Genomic DNA, 20,168 nt, shown 5'->3' with positions numbered 1-20,168 from the left:
AATCTCGACACACACACACACACACACACACACACACACACAAAATCACTCTCTCTCTTTCTCTCTCTCTCACACACACACACACACACACACACACACACACACACACACACACACACACACACACACACACACACACACTCTCTCACAGATAACATTACACTCTCTCAAGAACTCTCACATGGTGTAAACCAGCCCCTTCAGCAGGGTCTCAGCCACTTGAAGCAGTGTGTGTGTGTGTGTGTGTGTGTGTGTATGTGTCTGTGCATGAGAGTGTGTGTGTCCGCGTGTGTGTCTGTGCGTGTGCGTCCACGCCGCCCTGCGCTGGAAATGCTGAAGCCGACTAGAGGTTTATTTTTGGGTCAGTGACAGTGTGTCAATGGCCGCAGATGCGTCGCAAAGGAAGGCTCTGAGATACCAACAGACCCTGGTCAGTCTCTTTTTCTCCTCAACTTTTCCTTCTCTTTTTTCCCTGCCTAGATTGTCCCTCTTCCCTACTCTTTCTCTCCTCTCCCTTCACTTGCAAATCTCCTTAACTCCCTCTCCCTCTTACTCTCTTTCTGTAGTCACTCACTCTATTTTCCTCTATGTCTCCGCTGTGTTTGGCACTGCTTCACCTGCTTGCTCCTGCAACATCTTGCACAACCCTTGCATGCCGTGTCAGCTTGCCCTGTGGCAGAGGCTGCTTGCCCTGTGACCGGGAGAGGGAGGGCGGGGGGGGGGGGGGGGGGGGGTTGGGTCGTGTTGAAAACAGACAAGCCGTCGGTGGGAAACACTTAGCGCTGGACAACCACCCATGCTGAAAAGCAGGTGTTTACAGGACGCTCTCTAACACACACTCTCCCTCTCTCTCGCTCTGTCTGGCTTTCCTCTCTTTCTCATTTCTCCCTTTCTCTTTCTCTCCCCTTCCCCTTCCCTCTCTCCCCCTTCTACCTTCACCATCTCTGACTGCGCTAGCACCTGGATGAGTCTGCGTTTCAAAACAAACCATATGCTGCTTTGTTAATGAAGTGAGATGTCGGAAGTTGTTTTTGTTTTTGAGTTGTTTCTCACGTCACACAAGTATAGATGGCATGACATGACCTCAGACATGTGTAGTTATATGACCTCAAACGCACAGATAAACAGGAGTATGTGTCCGGGGAAACTCGATATTTCATCATCTCCTCCATCACACGGCGCCATAGTGGTACAGGGCACCTGAGGATGGGAACAAGAGCAGTCATGACTTTGACAAGGAGCCAAACACTCTGGATAGTGTGTGTGTGTAGTAGTGTGGTGAGTGTGTCTGTAAGTGGGAGACAGAGAAACTATAAGTGTGTGGACTTGTGTGTATGGATGGAGTAATTGTGTATGAATGTACAGTAGATGTGTGTGTGTGTTTGTGTGTGTGTGTGTGTGTGTGTGTGTGTGTGTTAGATGTGTGTTGATGTGTTAGACTAGCAGCTGAGGCCATGTGCTCAGTGATAACCCTACGCTCACAGTCACCCAGGGAGCCGGCACTATATTCAGAAGTGACACCTTTTTTTCAGCCCGGCACATTGTTTCTGCTCCATTGTCATCACTGCTTTTGTAACATGTGTTTGTCTGTGTGTGTATATACGTGCACGTGTGTGTTTTGTGTGAGCTGAGTGTGTGTGTGTGTGTGTGTGTGTGTGTGTGTGTGTGTGTGTGTCTCTATGTCTGTATGTGTCCTGTGTGTGTGTGTGTGTGTGTGTGTGTGTGTGTGTGCACACGTGTGTTATGTATAAGATGAGTGTGGAGGGTGGGCAGTGATGTTGGGGGGGCCAGGAAAGTGAAAGCAGAGCAGGCGTAAGCACAATAGAGGCGGCACGTGGAGCTGGGTCTGACGCATGCACAAGGAAAGCCCCCCCCCCCCCCCCCCCACACACACCCTCCCCCCCACAAAGAAGTCCTTCAGAGGCATTACCTTTGACTTTGACACGCCATCAGCTCTCTCAATGGCTAACAAACTGCAGCCACGTCCTCTTTTTGGAGGGAAGCATTTCAGAGGGTTTAGCATCTGGGTCACGTGAGCCGTGGCAGTTGGATGCTCCCCCTCCTCAGTCAGCCTGATGTCTGTGTCTTTCAACACTGAACATAAGGCAAAAACATTGCTATCTCTGGAAGATTCTAGAATATTCTGAAATTGGATGAAATTGTTCTAGAATGTTTTTTTTTTTCTGTCTGGGCTGCAAATGAAAATATTTGACACCTGCGTCTGTGCGCTGCTCAACTTTGAAGTTATCTAACACCCTTCCTTAACCCCAAAAAATCTGCAGGCTTCTGATTGACAGGTGAACAGATATGAAGAGATTGAGAGATGTACTCAGGTCAAGTAAGAGAGGGAGAAAGAGAGAGAGAGATAGAGAGAGAGAGAGAGGTGGAGAAGTGGGTCGGTGAACATTGGGTCACACCGCACTGGTAAAAATAGCCCAAAGGGTAGGGTTACACCCAGGGAGAACGGGAGAAGGGGGTGAAGTTTGGGGAGCAGGGTCAGAGTTGTTGAGGCAGAGGAAGGAGAGAGAGCGAGAGAGAGAGGAAAGGAGAGAGGGAGAGAGGTAGCAAGGTAGCGGTGGCAGAGAAAGAGAGAAGAGGCTGAGAAAGGGAGGGGGTGAAATATGGAGAAAGAGGGGGATTATATGTACTGTGGGAATGTCTGAAGGTAACTGGATAGAGTGAGGGAACGACGTGAGAGAGGGCTCAGCCAAGGAGTGAATTATATGATATACGTGAGGCATACATTATCAAATATGCAGCATGTAAAGTGAACCATCGGATTAAAATTGTAGTGTCAAATGCATAGTAAAGATGACAGTTATAATTGCCACAAACCTGACAGCCAATACAAAGTGCTGGTCAGTGCAACATTTGCATCAGTTAAGGAGAGTATCAGAATCCACAGCCTAATACTGAACAGATGGACAGATCACCTGACCTGCTCTATATCTCGACCCTGTTTGTCAAGTTGACGTTCAGATTTAAACATAACCTTGCATAGCATAGCACAGCATATAGTACTGGCCACATTATGCTAAGGATAAACAATAGCCGCCGGCGCGCTAATGAAGGATTGCTCATAGGCGGCAGGGGCGATTGAAGCCTATGAGTGTTTACGTTTAGCTTATGTGCATGCGTGATGCCCAGGCCCCTATTAATAAGAGGAATTTCAGCAGTGAGCTCTTCAAAGTCACAGATGAGACAGGGGGTTATTCCACTGATGGCAGCTGCATTAGGTGCAGATCCGGCCCAGACGAGGCCCACAGTCAGCTTCTGTTAAGTTCTGGCTGTAATCCAGGGACTCTTTTTTTCAGGGAGAGATAGTGACCATAGCTCATTTGTGGTGGATGAGTTTCTAATCTTAGGGTTATTGTCTGGGGGAGGTGTATTTGAACTTTTTTTCGTCCTGCCTAACCATTTCTGTCAATTTCATAAACACCCATATGAGAAATAACAAGTTGTTCTTATAGCAATCTTGCTAACTGCTTTGTGTACAGACTTTTGAAATTCGAAATGAAACCCAAGTTGGAAACCTCTCGATTTTGATTGTTTGAGTTTGAATGTTGTTTTTTTTTTTTTTTTTACCAAACTCATGGTAAGAGGAGGCGCTCATTCATGTGGTTGTACTAAGTGAACAACACTGACTACTGTAATGTGAAAGATTATGTAGTTTGACCAAGAGGAGTTGAATCCTTGAGTTTACTTTTTCTTTGGTTTTGAAATATTTCTCATTTCGGTATAGCTCGGTATATCCTGGAGCCAGGCCCGTATTAAAGGCACCAAGTGCAACTTTTGAGGCTTAAAAATAAACATTCAATTTCTAGTCTTTTTTACACGTAGTAAGTTTCAATAACTCCATACCATTACATATCGACATTCAAGGAGCAAAGATGAGATGTCGTTGTGTGGTGAGAACTGAAAATCGATAACAACAACAATCGCCGCCATTTTCTTTATTTATTGGTGCCACCAATAAATAAAGCAGGATTCCAGTCAATGGAAAAATGGCCTCTCCCCACCGGCGATTGTTGTTGTTTACGATTTTCAATTTTTTTTATACACACAGTACTTTATTGCATTTTCTCACTTATATCACAGCTTACTTGCGGAAGTAATTAATGCATATGCTGTAAATTATGTTTAATGTGAACTGTTTAATGTGAACTGTTATTAGAAATCATAATACTTGGGTGCCCTGCTTGCACAGACACAACGCAGGAGGCACCACAGACAAACTGAGACACATAGTGGGACGTTAACGAAAGCGATTTTTTTTGGTCACTGTTGTCCCAAATGTATGTACTGTATAATTACAATTACATGTTTTATTATTATTATTATTATTATTATTATTATCATTACTATATATATTAAAAAAAAATGTTAATCGGTTGATTGGGGCCCCTGGCGTCTTGGGGCCCCTGGGCAGTTGCTCAGTTGCCCATATGGTTAATCCGGCTGTGCCTGGAGCTAATGGCTGATCTGCCTCTCACAGCCTGGGTTTCACAGCAAGTCATCAATCCAATCCAGCCAAGTGGCGTTTGATCCCCTTTACTGCTGAAATCTGAGCAGCTCTGAGCAGTGCTTGGGGATCATGCGAGGATAACGGCCGAAAAGAAACCCATAAAGTACCACTGGAAAACCACCTCATCTGGATGGCTAAGGGTTTCCCAAGCTGTCAGATGCTGCTCCGCCTGTGTCTGGTGTGAATCAACATGCCTAACACAGTCCCTCCGGGGAGCCAGGAGCTGACAGAGCCAGCCCCACTGCACGTATACTAAATTAAGAGGTGCTGAGAGATCATGAAAATGCAGCCCAAAGAGTCCCTGCTGACCACTCAGGCGCTCATCCAGGGTCACACTCTGGAAGATCTGGGGTCAGTCATTAGTTGAGTTCCCATCGAACTCATTTGCGTATATTAGGCGCATTCATGGTAATTTGGCACAAGAAAATGCAAGTCTGTGCACGTATCCATCCGCTGTGCTATGCGTATAAAAAACGGACACTCTCCTAATCAGGGAAGGGTTTCAGAAACATCAGGGCAGGGCAACAAATGCGATTTGATACAAATAAACCCATTTCTGTCAACCTTGATCGCAATATACCCTGTGCAAATTAGGGATTAAAAAATCCACCCCCCCTCTGGTGAATTCATTTCTTAATCGACTTCATGCAAATTTTAAGCATTTCCATTCCGTATTTCCTATTCGAATGGTCAAATTCGCATTACACAGTTGGATGGAAACCCAGCTATTGATGTGGCAGCGGTCACTTGTGAATATGAATTGTGAATGTGATTGCCTACACCGGATGGCTCCTGGGTGTAGTGGGTACCTGGGCCGGTTCAAGATCTGGCCAAGGATCAGATGGAGATCTGGGATCAATAGGTCTTTGGGTTGTCCGAGGGTTAGCTGTAGTGGCTGTGGTGTCTGAACTAGCACACAATGCAGAATCCGAGGGAGAACGCGTTAGACGCTGAGCAGGTCTGAAACCCAGGTAACATTGTAAGCACACAGAGACGGTCCCCCTCCGCTGGGATCTGATGTGACAGTTGGCTGGAGCGAATGTCCTGCCAGGTGACGTGATTTACCAGGTGCACTCGCTTTTCCAAAGTGTACACTTGGGAGTTTAATTGAATTCATGAATTTTTCTTTGAACACAATCACAAGACCACAGACCTGACCAAATTCTGTCATTTACAGTGATTTTTTGAGTTATTTCAGCTGTGCTTTCATACTGTACAACGTGCTAATATTAAAATATTCATATGTTGTCTAAACTGAGAAAAAAAAAACGTGTAATTGAGATGGTTCCGCTGAGAGGCATGCATCCTGATATGCACAGCCATGGTAAGCATGTTCCGTAAGCATGTGCTTATTATGAGCACTGTATGTTGTGTTGAGTGAGAGCGTGGGAATCGGCGCATCTCTGCGTGTGATCTGCGGAGGTCTCAGTATGTGTGTGAGAAGGACAGGCAGCTAGGGGTTAGACTATCACTTTCCCGCATGTCTGGATGGTCTCCAATGTTATAAATCTAAATGGAGTACAGTGGCGGCTCGTCACCTGAAACTGAGGAAGCCCCAACATGAATTTGGACGTGAGGGCGGGGGGAGGCGGTGGAGTAGTTTTATGATATTGAGGGTTGTAAGGACAGCTACAATGATGGAAAACACCAGGCTGGGAAGTTTATACGCCTGAACCTTATGGGACAGTAAAAAGCATTATAGTGATAGATATTGTAGAAAATACAGTTAATCTGGCTAGATTAAATTATTAAATTACATACAATATTACAAAATAATATATACGCCAATTGTGAGATCTTAATTAATGAAATGGCATGGTACAAGATGAGTTATGTGAATGGTCAACAAATTAATGGTTTAATAATCTATCTATAAATCCAGGAATCTCTGTGTGTCTGTCAGTCTAGGGCGTATCTCCCTGACGGTAGTTACGTTAGTTATGAGATTTCGCATGTAGCTTACGCATGTCATGAACCTGTGCATCCTTGATTTTGAAGGTTTTTGAAATCATAGTTCGCGAGATATTTGTATTTTACCGTTTCCCGTAGGCACTAATGGGTTATCGTTTCCCGTAGCACCGAAATGACGTCACAAATTACGTCACAAACAATATTAGCGGTATTAAAACTATGCTGCCTTCACTCAAAGTTCAGAATAGCGTTGGATACCATAAGGAGGTCCGCATTCAAATTCTTCTTGGTGAACAGATCCAGACTTTTGCTCAGGTAATCTTAAGACAGTGATTGATTTTATCTATTCTATATATAAGCTTCTTTATATTAAGTTTCAAAGTAATGTCTTGAGTTGTACAGTCATCTAACAGACAGGGAATAGTAATCCATCAAAATATTCATATTGTTTATTAGTATAGCGTATTTTTACAGTACATTTCTGCACTTATTTGACTTACAACGGGGCGGACCCGCGCGACGTGAATGATGTTATAGTCATAGAACAGTCGTGTGGTTAGCCTAGAGCCTAGACCACTGACCATGCGTTCATTCATCTACTGACGCAATGAGAGAGGTTTTCCGATGTATTAGTGTCCGATGTATATGTTGTAATTCGTGTGTATTTTGTTTTCTCATTACTAGTGCAGTGCCCGTAGGACTCATGCATTCTGTAGTGTTAGCAGACGTAGGTGTTGGGTAGTGTAATAGCAAGACATATTTGCACTCCACATAGGTACAGGTTACACTGAAGCATTATTGTGATGCATGTTTCCTTTTCATTAAGAAATGTTTTAATGTTAGCCTTTTTGGAGATATACCAACAAATAAAGTTTGAGATTATGTAGTGGATGCAGTTGAATATAGATGTCAAAGTTGCTGTCTAAACTATAAACTAAATGTCATAAAGAAAGAAATTATTTAAAATGAAGTTATGGTTGAAATAGGATCACTTCTTTATTGTAAGGGTAAGTGTAGGGTAAGAATGGTCATGCAGTTGGACTCAAATGTAGGTTCATTTTATTGAATGTATGTAGCCTACTGTAGCCTACTGTAGGCTACTGTAGGACTTCGATGATACTAGCTTTGACAGCCCATTCTCAGACAGATTGTAATCTAATTATGTCCTTACAATGGGAACACAGTTTAAATACTCTGACTGGAGATGGCGTTACTATCCCCCACCCGAATTCAGTGCAGGACTGGGAGGATAACATGACGACGTGGGCCCAACATAACTTACAGCGAGATTTGCGCGTATTTCGTGGACTCCATAGCAACAGATGGGAAAGCAATGGACAATCTGAAAGTCCTAGGCTTCTTCTTCTTCTTCTTCTTCTTCTTTACAGTGCATGAAATGCCCTGTATTGTTATTCCTAGGCTTCTTCTTCTTCTTCTTCTTCTTCTTCTTCTTCTTCTTATTCTTGTTACCTTTTTCTGCGATTAATTCAGCCCGAACCGTTTAACGTAGAAACTTCATTCAAACTTTGTCGCGTAGGTCTTGTAAAGGACACTTATGCTATGTATTTTTCACTTTTCTAAACTTTATACTTTTTAAGATATTAAATAAAAACGAATCTAAATTTTCCCATTGACTTACATTGGGCCATTATGACATCATAATAGGGTCTTTAAACTGGCTTGCACCTGTGCTCCACTGACACCTGCGCCAAATCCAAGGAACCTCTTCTCTGTCCCTCTCAATTTAACTGTAGCTAGGAACATTAAGACACCTTCCATTCTCTACTTTTTTCTCTCTCCATCTCTCCATCTTTCTCTCTATCCCTCTCAGTCTACTTTCTCTCACACTCAATCTCTCTTCTTCACTCCATTTTTATCTCCTTTTTTCAATATTTTCACTCTCTTTTTCTCTTTCACTCTTGTTCACTCTTCTTTCCTTCTTCCACTCTTCTTTCCTTCTTTCACTTTTCTTTCCTTTCTTCACTCTCCTTTCTTCTTTCCTTCTTTCACTCTTCTTTCCTTTCTTCTTTCCTTCTTCAACTATGATTTCCTTCTTTCACTCTTCTTTCTTTTCTTCTTCCACTCTTCTTTCCTTTCCTCACTCTTATTTCTTTTCTTCTTTCCTTCTTTCACTCTTCTTTCCTTCTTCCTCTCTTCTCTCCTTTCTTCACTCTTCTTTCCTTCTTCCACTCTTCTTTCCTTTCTTCTTTCCTTCTTTCACTCTTCTTTCTTTTCTTCTTCCTTTCCTAACTTTTGCATTTCATGCACTGGTATTTCCTTCAGGAAATGCATTTTCTAGTTTTATTTTAATCTTTGTAGCATTTTGTGAACGGGCAACCTGCTCCTGGGTATCCCAAGGTATGTGTGGTGTAGTGAAGCTTCAGAATAATGACAAGCAGGATGATATTTACACTCTTTACTGAGAACTGTCAGCAGCATGAAAGTATGTGAATGGTAGCATTGAGGTTCACTCTTCTTCTGCTCTATGTACGTAAATTAGCTAGGATTGATTGCGGAATTATTGCGGTAGCACAATATAGAACAGTATAACAGAACACAACAGTATGCATAAGGCACAACCTGAGAGCAATAACCGGTGATTTGATACAAAGCCATATCATTACATAAGGATCATAATTTTAGATGTATTAATGTCCAATATGGAATAGAAAAGATTATTGCTTTGCAGCATTTGCAGCACCATTATTTTAGTTTTTATAAATAAAAAAAGAAAACATAACATGGTACCACTTTACAATAAGACTCCATTATAAATGGTTTATAAATGGTTTATAAATGGTTTATAAACAGGTTATTAACTAGGTTGTAAACCCTTTGTAAATCATTAATAAGCCCTTAAAATGCGTTATAAACACAGTTTTTATTTGTCGATGCGGGCTCACTATTTGGGAAGATCCCCATCTTGGCAACCCACTGTCTATCCTATAACTTGCTCTACTAGCCCAATTGCACACTCCCTGCCATTCTTGTATCTGTTACTAGAGATTAAACCCCAGAAGGGGGGGTCTCACAACGTACCCCCCCCCCCCCCCAAAAAAAAAAAAAAACAACTTTACAATAAAGCTCCATTTTGCCAGTTATAAATGTTTGTAACTGATTACTAGATGATGATGTGTTTCACACTTTACAATAAGGCTCCGTTTTGCCAGTTATAAATGTATAAATGTATAAATGTAACTGATTAAGAAAGTGTGATTTGTTGTGTAATGAGTAGTAAGCAGTAGCTTGATCTTGGATGGATGGATAATTTATTAATCCAGCCGGAAATCCCCCCCCCCCCCCATATAGGCATGATATAAAACTCAAGCTCCCTATTTGCCGTGGGCGCGCTGGTCTGTGACCTTCTGACCTATGGCGTCACATCACTAGCTAACAAAGAAAGCACAATTAAATATTTTTTTTGTTCTATATCAGCTCTGGAAAACCAGATATGACCATAGTGTGCATCCCATGTAATTCAAATTTAAATTGAAAAAAAAAATGGATGTTGTGTCTGGATGCTACTGGATGCCCTAAAATTTCCCTCTGGATTAATAAAGTATCCATCCATCTAAAATCAAGTTACTGCCTACTTCTCATTACACAACAAATCACCCTCTATTAATCAGTTACTAACATTTATAACTGGCAAAACGGAGCCTTATTTTAAAGTGTGAAACACATCATCATCTAGTTATCAGTTACAAACATTTGTAACTGGCAAAATGGAGCTTTATTGTAAAGTTTTTTTGGGGGGGGGGCACGTTGTGGGACCCCCGTCATGGGGTTTAATCTCTAGTAACAGATACAAGAACGGCAGGGAGTGTGCAATTGGGCTAGTAGAGCAAGTTATAGGATAGACAGTGGGTTGCCAAGATGTGGATCTTCCAAAATAGTGAGCCTGCATCGATGTATAAAAACTGTGTTTATAACTCATTTTTAAGGGCTTATTAACACTCTAAGGTCAGCTGCCTTTTAGACTTTTCTAAGTTGTCTGACATGCCTTGATGTTTTTGTACATTTCCCTAAACTAAAAACATTGATGCACAAATGGAACATATGATTATATTGTAGAAGACATCAGCAATAATAACATGTGAGTAAAAGGAATGTAGTAATTCATTTTTTATTTTTAAATCTAATGTAAACATACCCTTAGAAAAACCTAATTTTAGAGGTGCTCAGATTTAGTAAAAAAACACATTGTGCAAATTTATTCACAAGGCTTTTTATTTCTGAACCTTGAAAACATATGTGTTAGCTATGTATATGTTAGTTTAGCATTTAGAAAGTGTGTGTGGTTTCTCTTCTATAAATTTATAATTTCAGAGTGACCTTTCCCTGCCCAAGAATTCTTTCCCTGCCCAATGAATATTGATGAGTTAGATTTGACAGGCCGGTGATTGCTCCTCCCCCCTGTCACTGTCACCTGTCAAAGAGGATGGCCAATAGATAACAACCCTGAAATGTCTCTCAGTTTTGAAAGTGCATAATTAGTTAGTGGATATAACTAAGTCAGTAAACAAGTAAGTGGATATATATTAGAAAAAAAGTGCATAATTAGCAAATGCATGCAAGTAAGTGGATATAACTAAGTAAGTAAGTGGATATAACAAGAATCAGAATCAGAATCAGTAACAGATTTATTGTCATGCAGGTTTACACCAAGAAATTGCTCTGGTGTATGGGTACAGTAAACATATAAACAAACCCAACACAATAAGTACTACACATAACATAAGAAATAGAAACACACTAAGTACTACACATAACATAAGTACTACAGATAGACCACAGTATGAATACAGATATATAAAAAGAGAGTATATAAAAAAGTTAACTAAGCAAGTAAGTGAATATATATAAAAAAAGAGTGTATATAAAAAAATCCACTAAACGAAGAGGGGATGTGGACATCTCGGACCATGGAGCTGCCGATGAATCAGCACAAACGAACACACAGATGAAGCATTTCACCAACCAGGGACATGTCACCTGTGTGTCGGTTTGCCTGTTGCATGTTGCTAAACTAAGCAAGTAAGTGGATATACTGTACAAAAGAAGTATAATCATATCCCCCAAGCATGCCAAGCCTCAAAACAATTCCTCTCTGGGATAAGGCAAAGGTGGATACGACACGCTTTGCACTTCCAGAGGGTTTTTGTTTGCTTTCCCCTATACTTTCTGCAAAATGCACATGTCTTGCGATTATCGCGAGTAGCAACCTCACAAACTGGCATACAAACATTGCTGGCATTCATTATAGAGTCTGTTTGTGGCTGAGTTTTTAATGGAACGCCAAACAGCTGAGCAGTGAGCTCCTCAATGAAACGCTTGTGGGACAAGCTGTCCTTGTTCAAGCTTTGCCTGAGTTCTCTGTGTAGAATGTATGCATTTGTTGCGGCTATGTCTATGAAGTGATACAAGAGCTTCTTGTACCACTTCATAGTTCTGTGTTGTGCAGTGTAATATTGTATTAACTGGTCAGAGAGATCCACACCTCCCATGAACCTGTTATATTCTGTCACAGGTGAAGGGCATGGAACAGCCAGAGAAGACCAGACACCCTGCTTGGACTTCACTCTTCTCTTAGCTAAGTCCCCAGTGTAGGCTGTGTGGATGGTGGAACAGACAGACACCTCTCGTGTATCCATCCACTTCACAAACACCAGAGGACCTTGCCTTATCCAGCGTATTGTTCCTCTGGGGGACTTCTTGTTCAGTGCATTGATAGCACTACGTGGGCACTCCTTTCGAAAGTCTCGGTATGTGCCACACGCGCCAAACTTAGCAGCAAACAAGTCCTTTAGAAGCATTGGGCTCGTATAGAAATTGTCCATATACACATGATATCCAGACCCCAAGTACTGTTTGTCAATTAGTGACATGACACTGTCATACGAGAGGCCTTGGCCAGTGGGGAAATGGTTCTTTCCGGTGTATACGGAAAAGTCCAAAGTGAAACCATTGCTGGAGTCAGCAAGCACAAACAATTTAAAACCCCACTTGGTCAGTTTGTCCTTCATGTACTGACGCAAGAAGTGTCCTTTGGAAGGCACCATGCGCTCATCCACAGCAATGTTCCTGCGAGGCTGATAGAATGCTTTACAGGCATCCTTGATAGTGTTCATGAGGGGTTTGAGCCGGAACAGTTTGTCGTGTTCTGAGGTCCCCCTCTTGGCATCGTTCACGCTGTCCTCATCTGGGTCGCTCATGTGCACATTCCAGGATATTGTGCGGTACCTGTCTCTTGGCATCACCTCTGCTGGGAATGGGACAGTGAAGATGTGGCCTTTCCTCCAGTATTCTCGTACATCATTCAGCTTGACCATGCCCATGAGGAATATCAGTCCAATGTATCTGTAGAATTCCCCCACACCTACATCCACCCATGTATACTTCACTCCTCTGGCTATGGACCTAGCAGCCTGCTTGTTGGTGTGTTTGCAGAGAGTTTCCACGGCATCACGTGAAAAAAACAATTTGAACAGGTCCAGAGGACTGAAGTTGTCCGCTGCATTCAGCTGCACACCAGGCTCCCTTGCAGGAAGAAATCGCAGTGTTGCTGGAGCAACATCAATGTCCTTTTCTGACTCCCATGTCAACGGCTCCTGCTGGGGCAGACACTGTGACAATGGCTTTGTCTTCTTTTTGGGCAGAGGTCGTGCTCTTTTGCGGGGTGATGTAGGTGCTATGTTCTCCTCGTTGTTTTCCACGTTGTTCTCCACGTTTCTGTAATAGAGTAAATAAAAACAATGATCAGTTGCTTGTTCAGGGATTTTTGCAACATAGAATCCCAGAGCTGCAATTCACACTTTACAGCAGTTTCGGCCATTCACATCTGGCCTGGCCGGTTTCGATTCACACCTATCAGACGTGTTTGAATAGCCTACACTAATGACTAACCCAAGGGGAACAACATACTTTTAGCGTTAGTATTTGTACTTATTTTGGTGCAGACAACAAAACTGCAAACATCGACGTATATAGCGAGATAAAGTTATGTATATGATTCATAATCGCCATATAGACGGTAGTCGCCTGGTTTACTCCTCTTTGCGCACACAATAAACCCCAAACATCGACAACAAAATGTCGGCGTACGTAGCAACATAAAGTTATTTACCTATATTATTCAAAACCGCTATACATACGGTAGTTACGTGTTTTATTTATTTTAGGATAGACAACAAACTGCAAACATCGACGACTGTAGCGACATAAAGTTATGTATGATTCAAATCGCCATATAGACGGTAGTCGCCTGGTTTACTCAGCTTTGCGCACACAACAAACTCCAAACAATATAAAGTAATTTATATTATTCAAATTCGCCATACAGTCGTAGCGTGTTCTACTAATTTTTGCACACACAACAAACTAGACGCCAACGGCATAATAAGCATACTATGCCATGAGTTTTACTCCCTATAAGTAAATCAACAACATGCAAGAGCCAGTCAAGTGAATATAAATTACTTACTCATCAGGAATATCCTGAACGGGGTCAAGACGAAGCACGAAGTGGTTATGTTCGTCCTCACTGTCTTCACTACTTTCATCGGATTCGTGGTTGTCCTCCTCGCTTTCCAGGTCAAGTTCCTCCTGAATTTGTTGTAGAGCATCAGCAGCAGAGATGGGAAGCGGCATGTTGTCTCGTTCTCAGTCGAAATGTAAACAAACATACGACCATGTGGACTGGCTTATATGGGTGAAAAGGGCGATTACTGAGTGCTCCTCGCCACGGCATGACCCAATAGCGTTCGCCGAATTACCATTTCTTACCATATGAATAGCCACCAAGTGCTAATGGGTGGCGCATTAGGAGCTGAATTCTGGCTCAGACAGTGAAATGTGCAAGTTTTCGTTCGATTCTCCTGACAAAGTGCCTATTTATTTTTTAGTTTTGAACTTTATATATTTTAAAAGAAAAGGGTTCAATGATTATGTGGGTGTTATTTGTATGTCTGTAGGTCAAAAACTCGCGGAGCTTTAAACATTTTTTGACAAAAAAAAAAAATATCCCTGACAAGGGATATCGATCTTAGACCGTTAATGACTTACAAAGTGTTTACAACCTAATTAACAACCTGTTTATAAACCATTTATAAACCATTTATAATGGAGTCTTATTGTAAAGTGGTACCAACATTTTAAATGTATATATCCATCTTTTTCTCACAAAAATATACCGAGATAAATATGTGATTAATCATGATTAATCCACAGAAACCTGTGATAAATGTATTTAAAGTTTTTAATTGTTTCACAGCCCTAATATAAATCCAATAGTAGAGTATCTCAAATCACAATTAAATTGCCAGCTTGCACATTGACTACTGTTGTTTTTCATATCAGCATTCTTTACACACACATAGGTAAGGTACATACAGTTGGCAGTTGCTAGCTTGTGATGAACGCGTGTTAATATGTGTGAATATGCACTCAAGAATATGAACTCTGTGTCATACGAAGTTGCACAGGCACCCTACCTTTTCCCATTATAATTTAAAGAGTTAAATCGAGGAGACTATAACATCAGCTAGATAACTAGCTATCATTTCATGCAAATTGAACTATTCCTTTTAAATCGTTTAGGGGTTATTAAGTGCTAGCTAATTGGCTAACCATAGCAACCAGGAAACACAACTTTAGCTGCAATTTAAGTTTAATTTCTCAAAATCAGCTCACCAATAAAAAGCAGTCTTGGGTTTAAAGTGATCACATCCACTTGTGTGATATTAAATGGCTTCACAAAGACATTCAACAATCCTAAGCGAAATAATGGGAAATCAACAGAGCTGCCGCTGTACTTCCAAAACCAAATGTATTCTTGAGGTTCCAAACATATTCAAAGCAATTTGGCTTTGAATGTGAGAAGTCGATCGAGTTGTCTTCTGTCCCGTCGTTTGAAGCATACCTTTTAGCTCCGGCATAAGTCTCCCATTATTGATCACTTCACGTTTTGATTGACAGTTCAGTTTTGAGAAATGTTTTAGACTAGCTATAGAATCTTCCATTTTCGCAGGCAGGGTTAAATATAAGTGTAGAAGAGGAGCAATGGCAGAACAAGCATAAGCCCCACCGGTGGGCTCTCGCACGCCCCCCTCATTGAGGCAGAGGTACTGTGTGCCTCCTCTCCGTGTTTTCACTGCTATGAGCAAATCCAAATAGGTTCTACGCATGCGCTCAACCCAGTTTGTGGAGGATTGCGCAATCTGAGATGAGGCACAGCTCGTCACTGCCTTACCGTCTCGCTGTCTCCTGTCTGTTTGAACAGGATATGCTCAAATTCAGCGATTTTGATTATAAAAATGCTCTAAATGATTGGAATCATGCAGAAATTACATTTATCAATAGAGAAATATTAATATTTATTTTATTTTATCGTTATTTGTTTTTTGCTTTTCATGATGAGAGGTGAGGCTCTGCCTCCCCTGACCGCACATCCCTGCATAGCCCCCATCGCTAGTTACCATTGAAATCAGAAACCCAGTCCATGCTTTTGTCCATGCTTAATGTCTGTTGCATTTGGAAAGTTAGCTGTCTTGCAGAACTGCTGGTATATTATATGGTTAGCAGACTAACAAGTTAACTAGCCAACAGTCTTGCTGACCCAGACAAGAATTAAGTTAGTCTGGAGACAACTGTGCAAGAAATTGGTCTAAATGTTGGTGGGATCGATTAGAATGTGCAATGAAATTAACAGTTCAGGTTAAAATAAACGCAAAATTAATGTGATTTGTGTTCTTATCAAGTTGTAGGTGGGGCTTAGGATAAAAGCAAGCCTTGTTCCAGTCAACTGTCAACATCATTTTAGTTCCACTGTTTCAGGTTGTCTCCAGAGAGTATACTGGAGTGCTAAAGTCACTTCTGGCCCCATGAGACAAGCTAACAAGCTATCAGACACAGCTAGCTTTAACCCTACAACCTGAGTGAAGACCCTATTTCCTTATGCATGGAACCACTAACATTAACCTTATGCTGATGTCATATATATTAATATATGTCATGTTCATTTAAACAGTAATTTCCTCTTGCTAATGGTAGCTCACCTGCCTGTCTACAGCTTGGTGGGGAATACCATGAGCATCCAGGCTCTTCCCGTCGGAGAGAGGCTACACGCCTGCTGACAGAGAGACAATGGAAGAAACAACACCACCATCACCACGGCCACCATCACCATGGCCACTCCCATGGTCACCGTGGACACAGCCGCAGCCACCATGGCCGGCATCACAGTCGCCACCCAGCCCCAGAGGACGATGCCGGGAAAACCCACAAATCGGAACAGGACCACATGTCCTTGCTGAAGAAGCGGCGGTCCTATTCTAAGTGTAGAGGTGAGAGGTCAAAGGTTGAATCAGCTGTTGAATACAGTGAGGTAGAGGGTGGTCCAGGGAAAGGAGTCAACAGTAACCAGTTCAGAAAGAGAGTAGGGCACAGCAATCCATTATCACCCCTCGCTGTGTTAACACCTGTGTTGATTTCTGAAATTTCGGGGGCACACTTTAAGCATTTACTGACTACCATGCTTTGTTGGGTAGTACAACTAGTATGTAATACAATTTTACTTGAGGTGGGTAAAACTAATATATATGTATCGATATTTCAGACAACAAGGTTTTTAAAATCTTAATATATTTATATATATAATTGTATTTGTTTTCCATCTCTTGTTAGGCAACTAGGATAATTGTCAATCTTCTGTTGTCAATAATGATGATTGTTGGATTATGATGATGACACCCTTATTGTTTGCTATCAGTGAACCTGAATCCAACGGAAAACATCACCACTATCTTCATTGTAGCCAACCACAAACTGAAAAAAGATCTTCATAGTTGTTGTGCTGCAATACTGTAATAACATTGTAGATGTGTCATTATAAAGACAGCACAGATACCAATGTCTATGAGGAGCCAGAATGATGTATCTAGCTGATGATGTATTTTCTGCAGGTTTGTTTTCCCAAAGTACCCTTATCTAATCTCAGAGTCATCTCAACTTCAATGAAACGTGTAGTCTATTAAAAGTTGACTGAATTGGGCTTTTTGGACGTAACTGGTGTTGAACGATACTGATAAGATGATTACCAAGAGGAACAGCCTCCTCCATGTGTTCTTGTTTCAGACAGCCAACTCCATGTGTTCTTGTTTCAGACAGCCTCCTCCATGTGTTCTTGTTTCAGACAGCCTCCTCCATGTGTTCTTGTTTCAGACAGCCTCCTCCATGTGTTTTTGTTTCAGACAGCCTCCTCCATGTGTTCTTGTTTCAGACAGCCTCCTCCATGTGTTCTTGTTTCAGACAGCCTCCTCCATGTGTTCTTGTTTCAGACAGCCTCCTCCATGTGTTCTTGTTTCAGACAGCCTCCTCCATGTGTTCTTTTTTCAGACAGCCTCCTCAATGTGTTCTTGTTTCAGACAGCCTCCTCCATGTGTTCTTGTTTCAGACAGCCTCCTCCATGTGTTCTTGTTTCAGACAGCCTCCTCCATGTGTTCTTGTTTCAGACTGTGCGGCACGAGTACAGAAATTCCTGGTCTCCAAGTTGGGTGAGGACTGGATCTTCCTGGTGCTGCTTGGCGTTACCATGGCTCTAGTCAGCTGGAGTATGGACTATGCTAGTGCTAAGAGTCTACAAGGTAGAGATTTACAAGCAGTCCTTCTGTGCTGCTCTATCCTCCATGACAGTACAAAAAGTCATGTAAACTCTCTGCTTCGTTCCTTGTTTTTCTAACTTTTTCTGGTCTTCTAGCCATTTCCATCAGACTTTATTTTTTTTGTATTTGTTATTTGTTCCCTTTTTTCCTTTTCTTCTCTCTCTCTATTGCTCTCTCTCCCTCTCTCTCTCTCACTCTGTATTCCCTTACCATCAGCCTACAAGTGGATCCACGCAGAGCTGCGGGGTAATATTCCGCTACAGTATCTGGCTTGGGTCTCGTATCCCATGATCCTCATCATGTTCGCCTCTTTCTTCTGCCACCTGGTGGCACCCCAGGCTATCGGTGGGTAACATGCCCTTTGTCCAATTATGCTAGTCCCCTGTGGGTATTTGCCATGTGCTCATCCATGGGTATTTCCCAAGCGCTTCTGACTAACGCTTTTGATACCCTTACATTGAACTATGACCCTTGATGCTTCCTTTTAGAGGCTACCGGCACAAGTCTAAGACTGCCTTTTACAATATGTTTATTTCTTGGTGTTTGTAACAAGAAATATAAACACAACATACATACTACTTAGAAATTATTTTAGCTGAACATCACAAAAATATACATGTTTTTGGAACCAAAAATATAAAAAATATTGAGCATCATCAAATTGCCTCAATCTCACCTCTAACCCCATTTGGTTCCATGTTGCCCATGGTTTATCTGAATGCTGTGGTTCTGTATGTATTTATAACTAATGAGTGAATCTGGTGTGCCAGGTTCTGGTATCCCCGAGCTGAAGACCATCCTGAGAGGTGTGATCCTGAAGGAGTATCTGACACTCAGGGCATTCGCTGCAAAGGTTGTGGGCTTGACGGCCGGGTTGGGCAGTGGCATGCCTGTGGGCAAAGAGGTGGGTGTGCTCTCTCATATTACCGTCTTCTTGACCTAGTTCCATCTCCTCTCGTCTGCTTGTTATTCACCCTCTGCATCTCTGTCACAGTGCTGTCAAAGTGGTTTATCCTTTTTCTTCTTTGGTTCTCTGTTAAAAACAGGGTCCTTTTGTTCACATATCCAGCATCTGTGCCGCTACGCTCAGCAATGTCATGTCCCGCTTCTCAGGGGTCAACCAGGTAAGTAGAAGAATGTGCTGAAAACAGTTTGTTCTTTTGGCTCACGAAGACCAAGTGTTTGCTATGGTAAATGTTTTCCCTGCCATTTCTCTCTCTCTCTTTCTCTCTCTCTCTCATGAACTCTCCCATGTGTCAGTAGAGCCCCTACTGTTATACTGACATCCTGACCGTGGGATGTGCTGTTGGGGTGGGATGCTGTTTTGGGACCCCTCTTGGAGGTGAGCTGTCTACAGCTACAGTTCACAATTTAAGCAAAGGAGATTTGGCATTGACTCTGTAATTCTGTAACTCTGTAATTACAGATGATTTTTAAGACACAAACAAAAGCATGACGAAGAGTACATACTGTATGTTTACCCATTAAAATATATATTATAATAAGTCAAATAATGGCGTGTTTCTGAGCTGTCCTGTCTCTTCCTTGCCATTAGGGGTGCTGTTCAGTATAGAGGTCACCTCCACCTACTTTGCTGTAAGGAATTACTGGAGAGGGTACTTTGCAGCCACATTCAGTGCCTTCATATTCAGAGTGCTCTCTGTAGTTAACAAAGATACAGGTAAAGGTACCCGTCAGACTTCAGAGGATGTCACAATATCAGGGTAGTGTAGTGTGCTTTCACTAATGCAGATTTAGCATAAACACTGTCGGATGACCAGACACTACTGAGGTATCATGTTTCAAGTGTTGTAGTGGCTGTTATATTCACTTTGCACTGTACAATTAATGTCCATATGTTTTTATACATGATATATTGGATGTCTTAATTAACGTCTATTTCTTCATTTCAATACGCTTTGGATAGCCCATTTCACACATTCTTAAAACTGGCAGTAAATTATCTATGGGCCATCAAATACCTGTCAACAAGCCCTAACTCTAAATTACATGTTAGCGAACAGTACCTTATACCACCGTACCCTATTCATAAGTGTCAGCATGTACGTTGT

At 41.9% G+C, this 20,168-nt stretch overlaps 1 protein-coding gene across 2 annotated transcripts in view; it reads left to right on the top strand.

Moving 5' to 3' along the window:
* The first annotated feature begins 252 nt into the window (after positions 1 to 252).
* clcn1a (chloride channel, voltage-sensitive 1a) overlaps positions 253 to 20,168 on the top strand; it is a 32,955-nt gene continuing 13,039 nt past the window's right edge. Inside the window, exons 1-8 of one of the 2 annotated variants that reach the window (XM_080837087.1) lie at positions 253 to 430; positions 16,506 to 16,779; positions 17,947 to 18,078; positions 18,313 to 18,441; positions 18,867 to 19,000; positions 19,143 to 19,220; positions 19,360 to 19,438; positions 19,652 to 19,777. In XM_080837087.1, the coding sequence (XP_080693213.1) occupies positions 380 to 430; positions 16,506 to 16,779; positions 17,947 to 18,078; positions 18,313 to 18,441; positions 18,867 to 19,000; positions 19,143 to 19,220; positions 19,360 to 19,438; positions 19,652 to 19,777 (1,003 nt within the window). In that variant the 5' untranslated portion in view covers positions 253 to 379. Of the gene's footprint in view, positions 431 to 16,486; positions 16,780 to 17,946; positions 18,079 to 18,312; positions 18,442 to 18,866; positions 19,001 to 19,142; positions 19,221 to 19,359; positions 19,439 to 19,651; positions 19,778 to 20,168 lie in introns of both variants that reach the window. The other variant, XM_080837088.1, reaches the window with a different exon arrangement.

This window comes from Sprattus sprattus, assembly GCF_963457725.1.
Source record: "Sprattus sprattus genome assembly, chromosome: 4".
NCBI classification, from domain to species: Eukaryota; Metazoa; Chordata; class Actinopteri; order Clupeiformes; family Clupeidae; genus Sprattus; species Sprattus sprattus.
The sequence above is the reverse complement of the archived record's forward strand: the minus strand, read 5'-3'. Positions and strand labels throughout refer to the sequence as shown.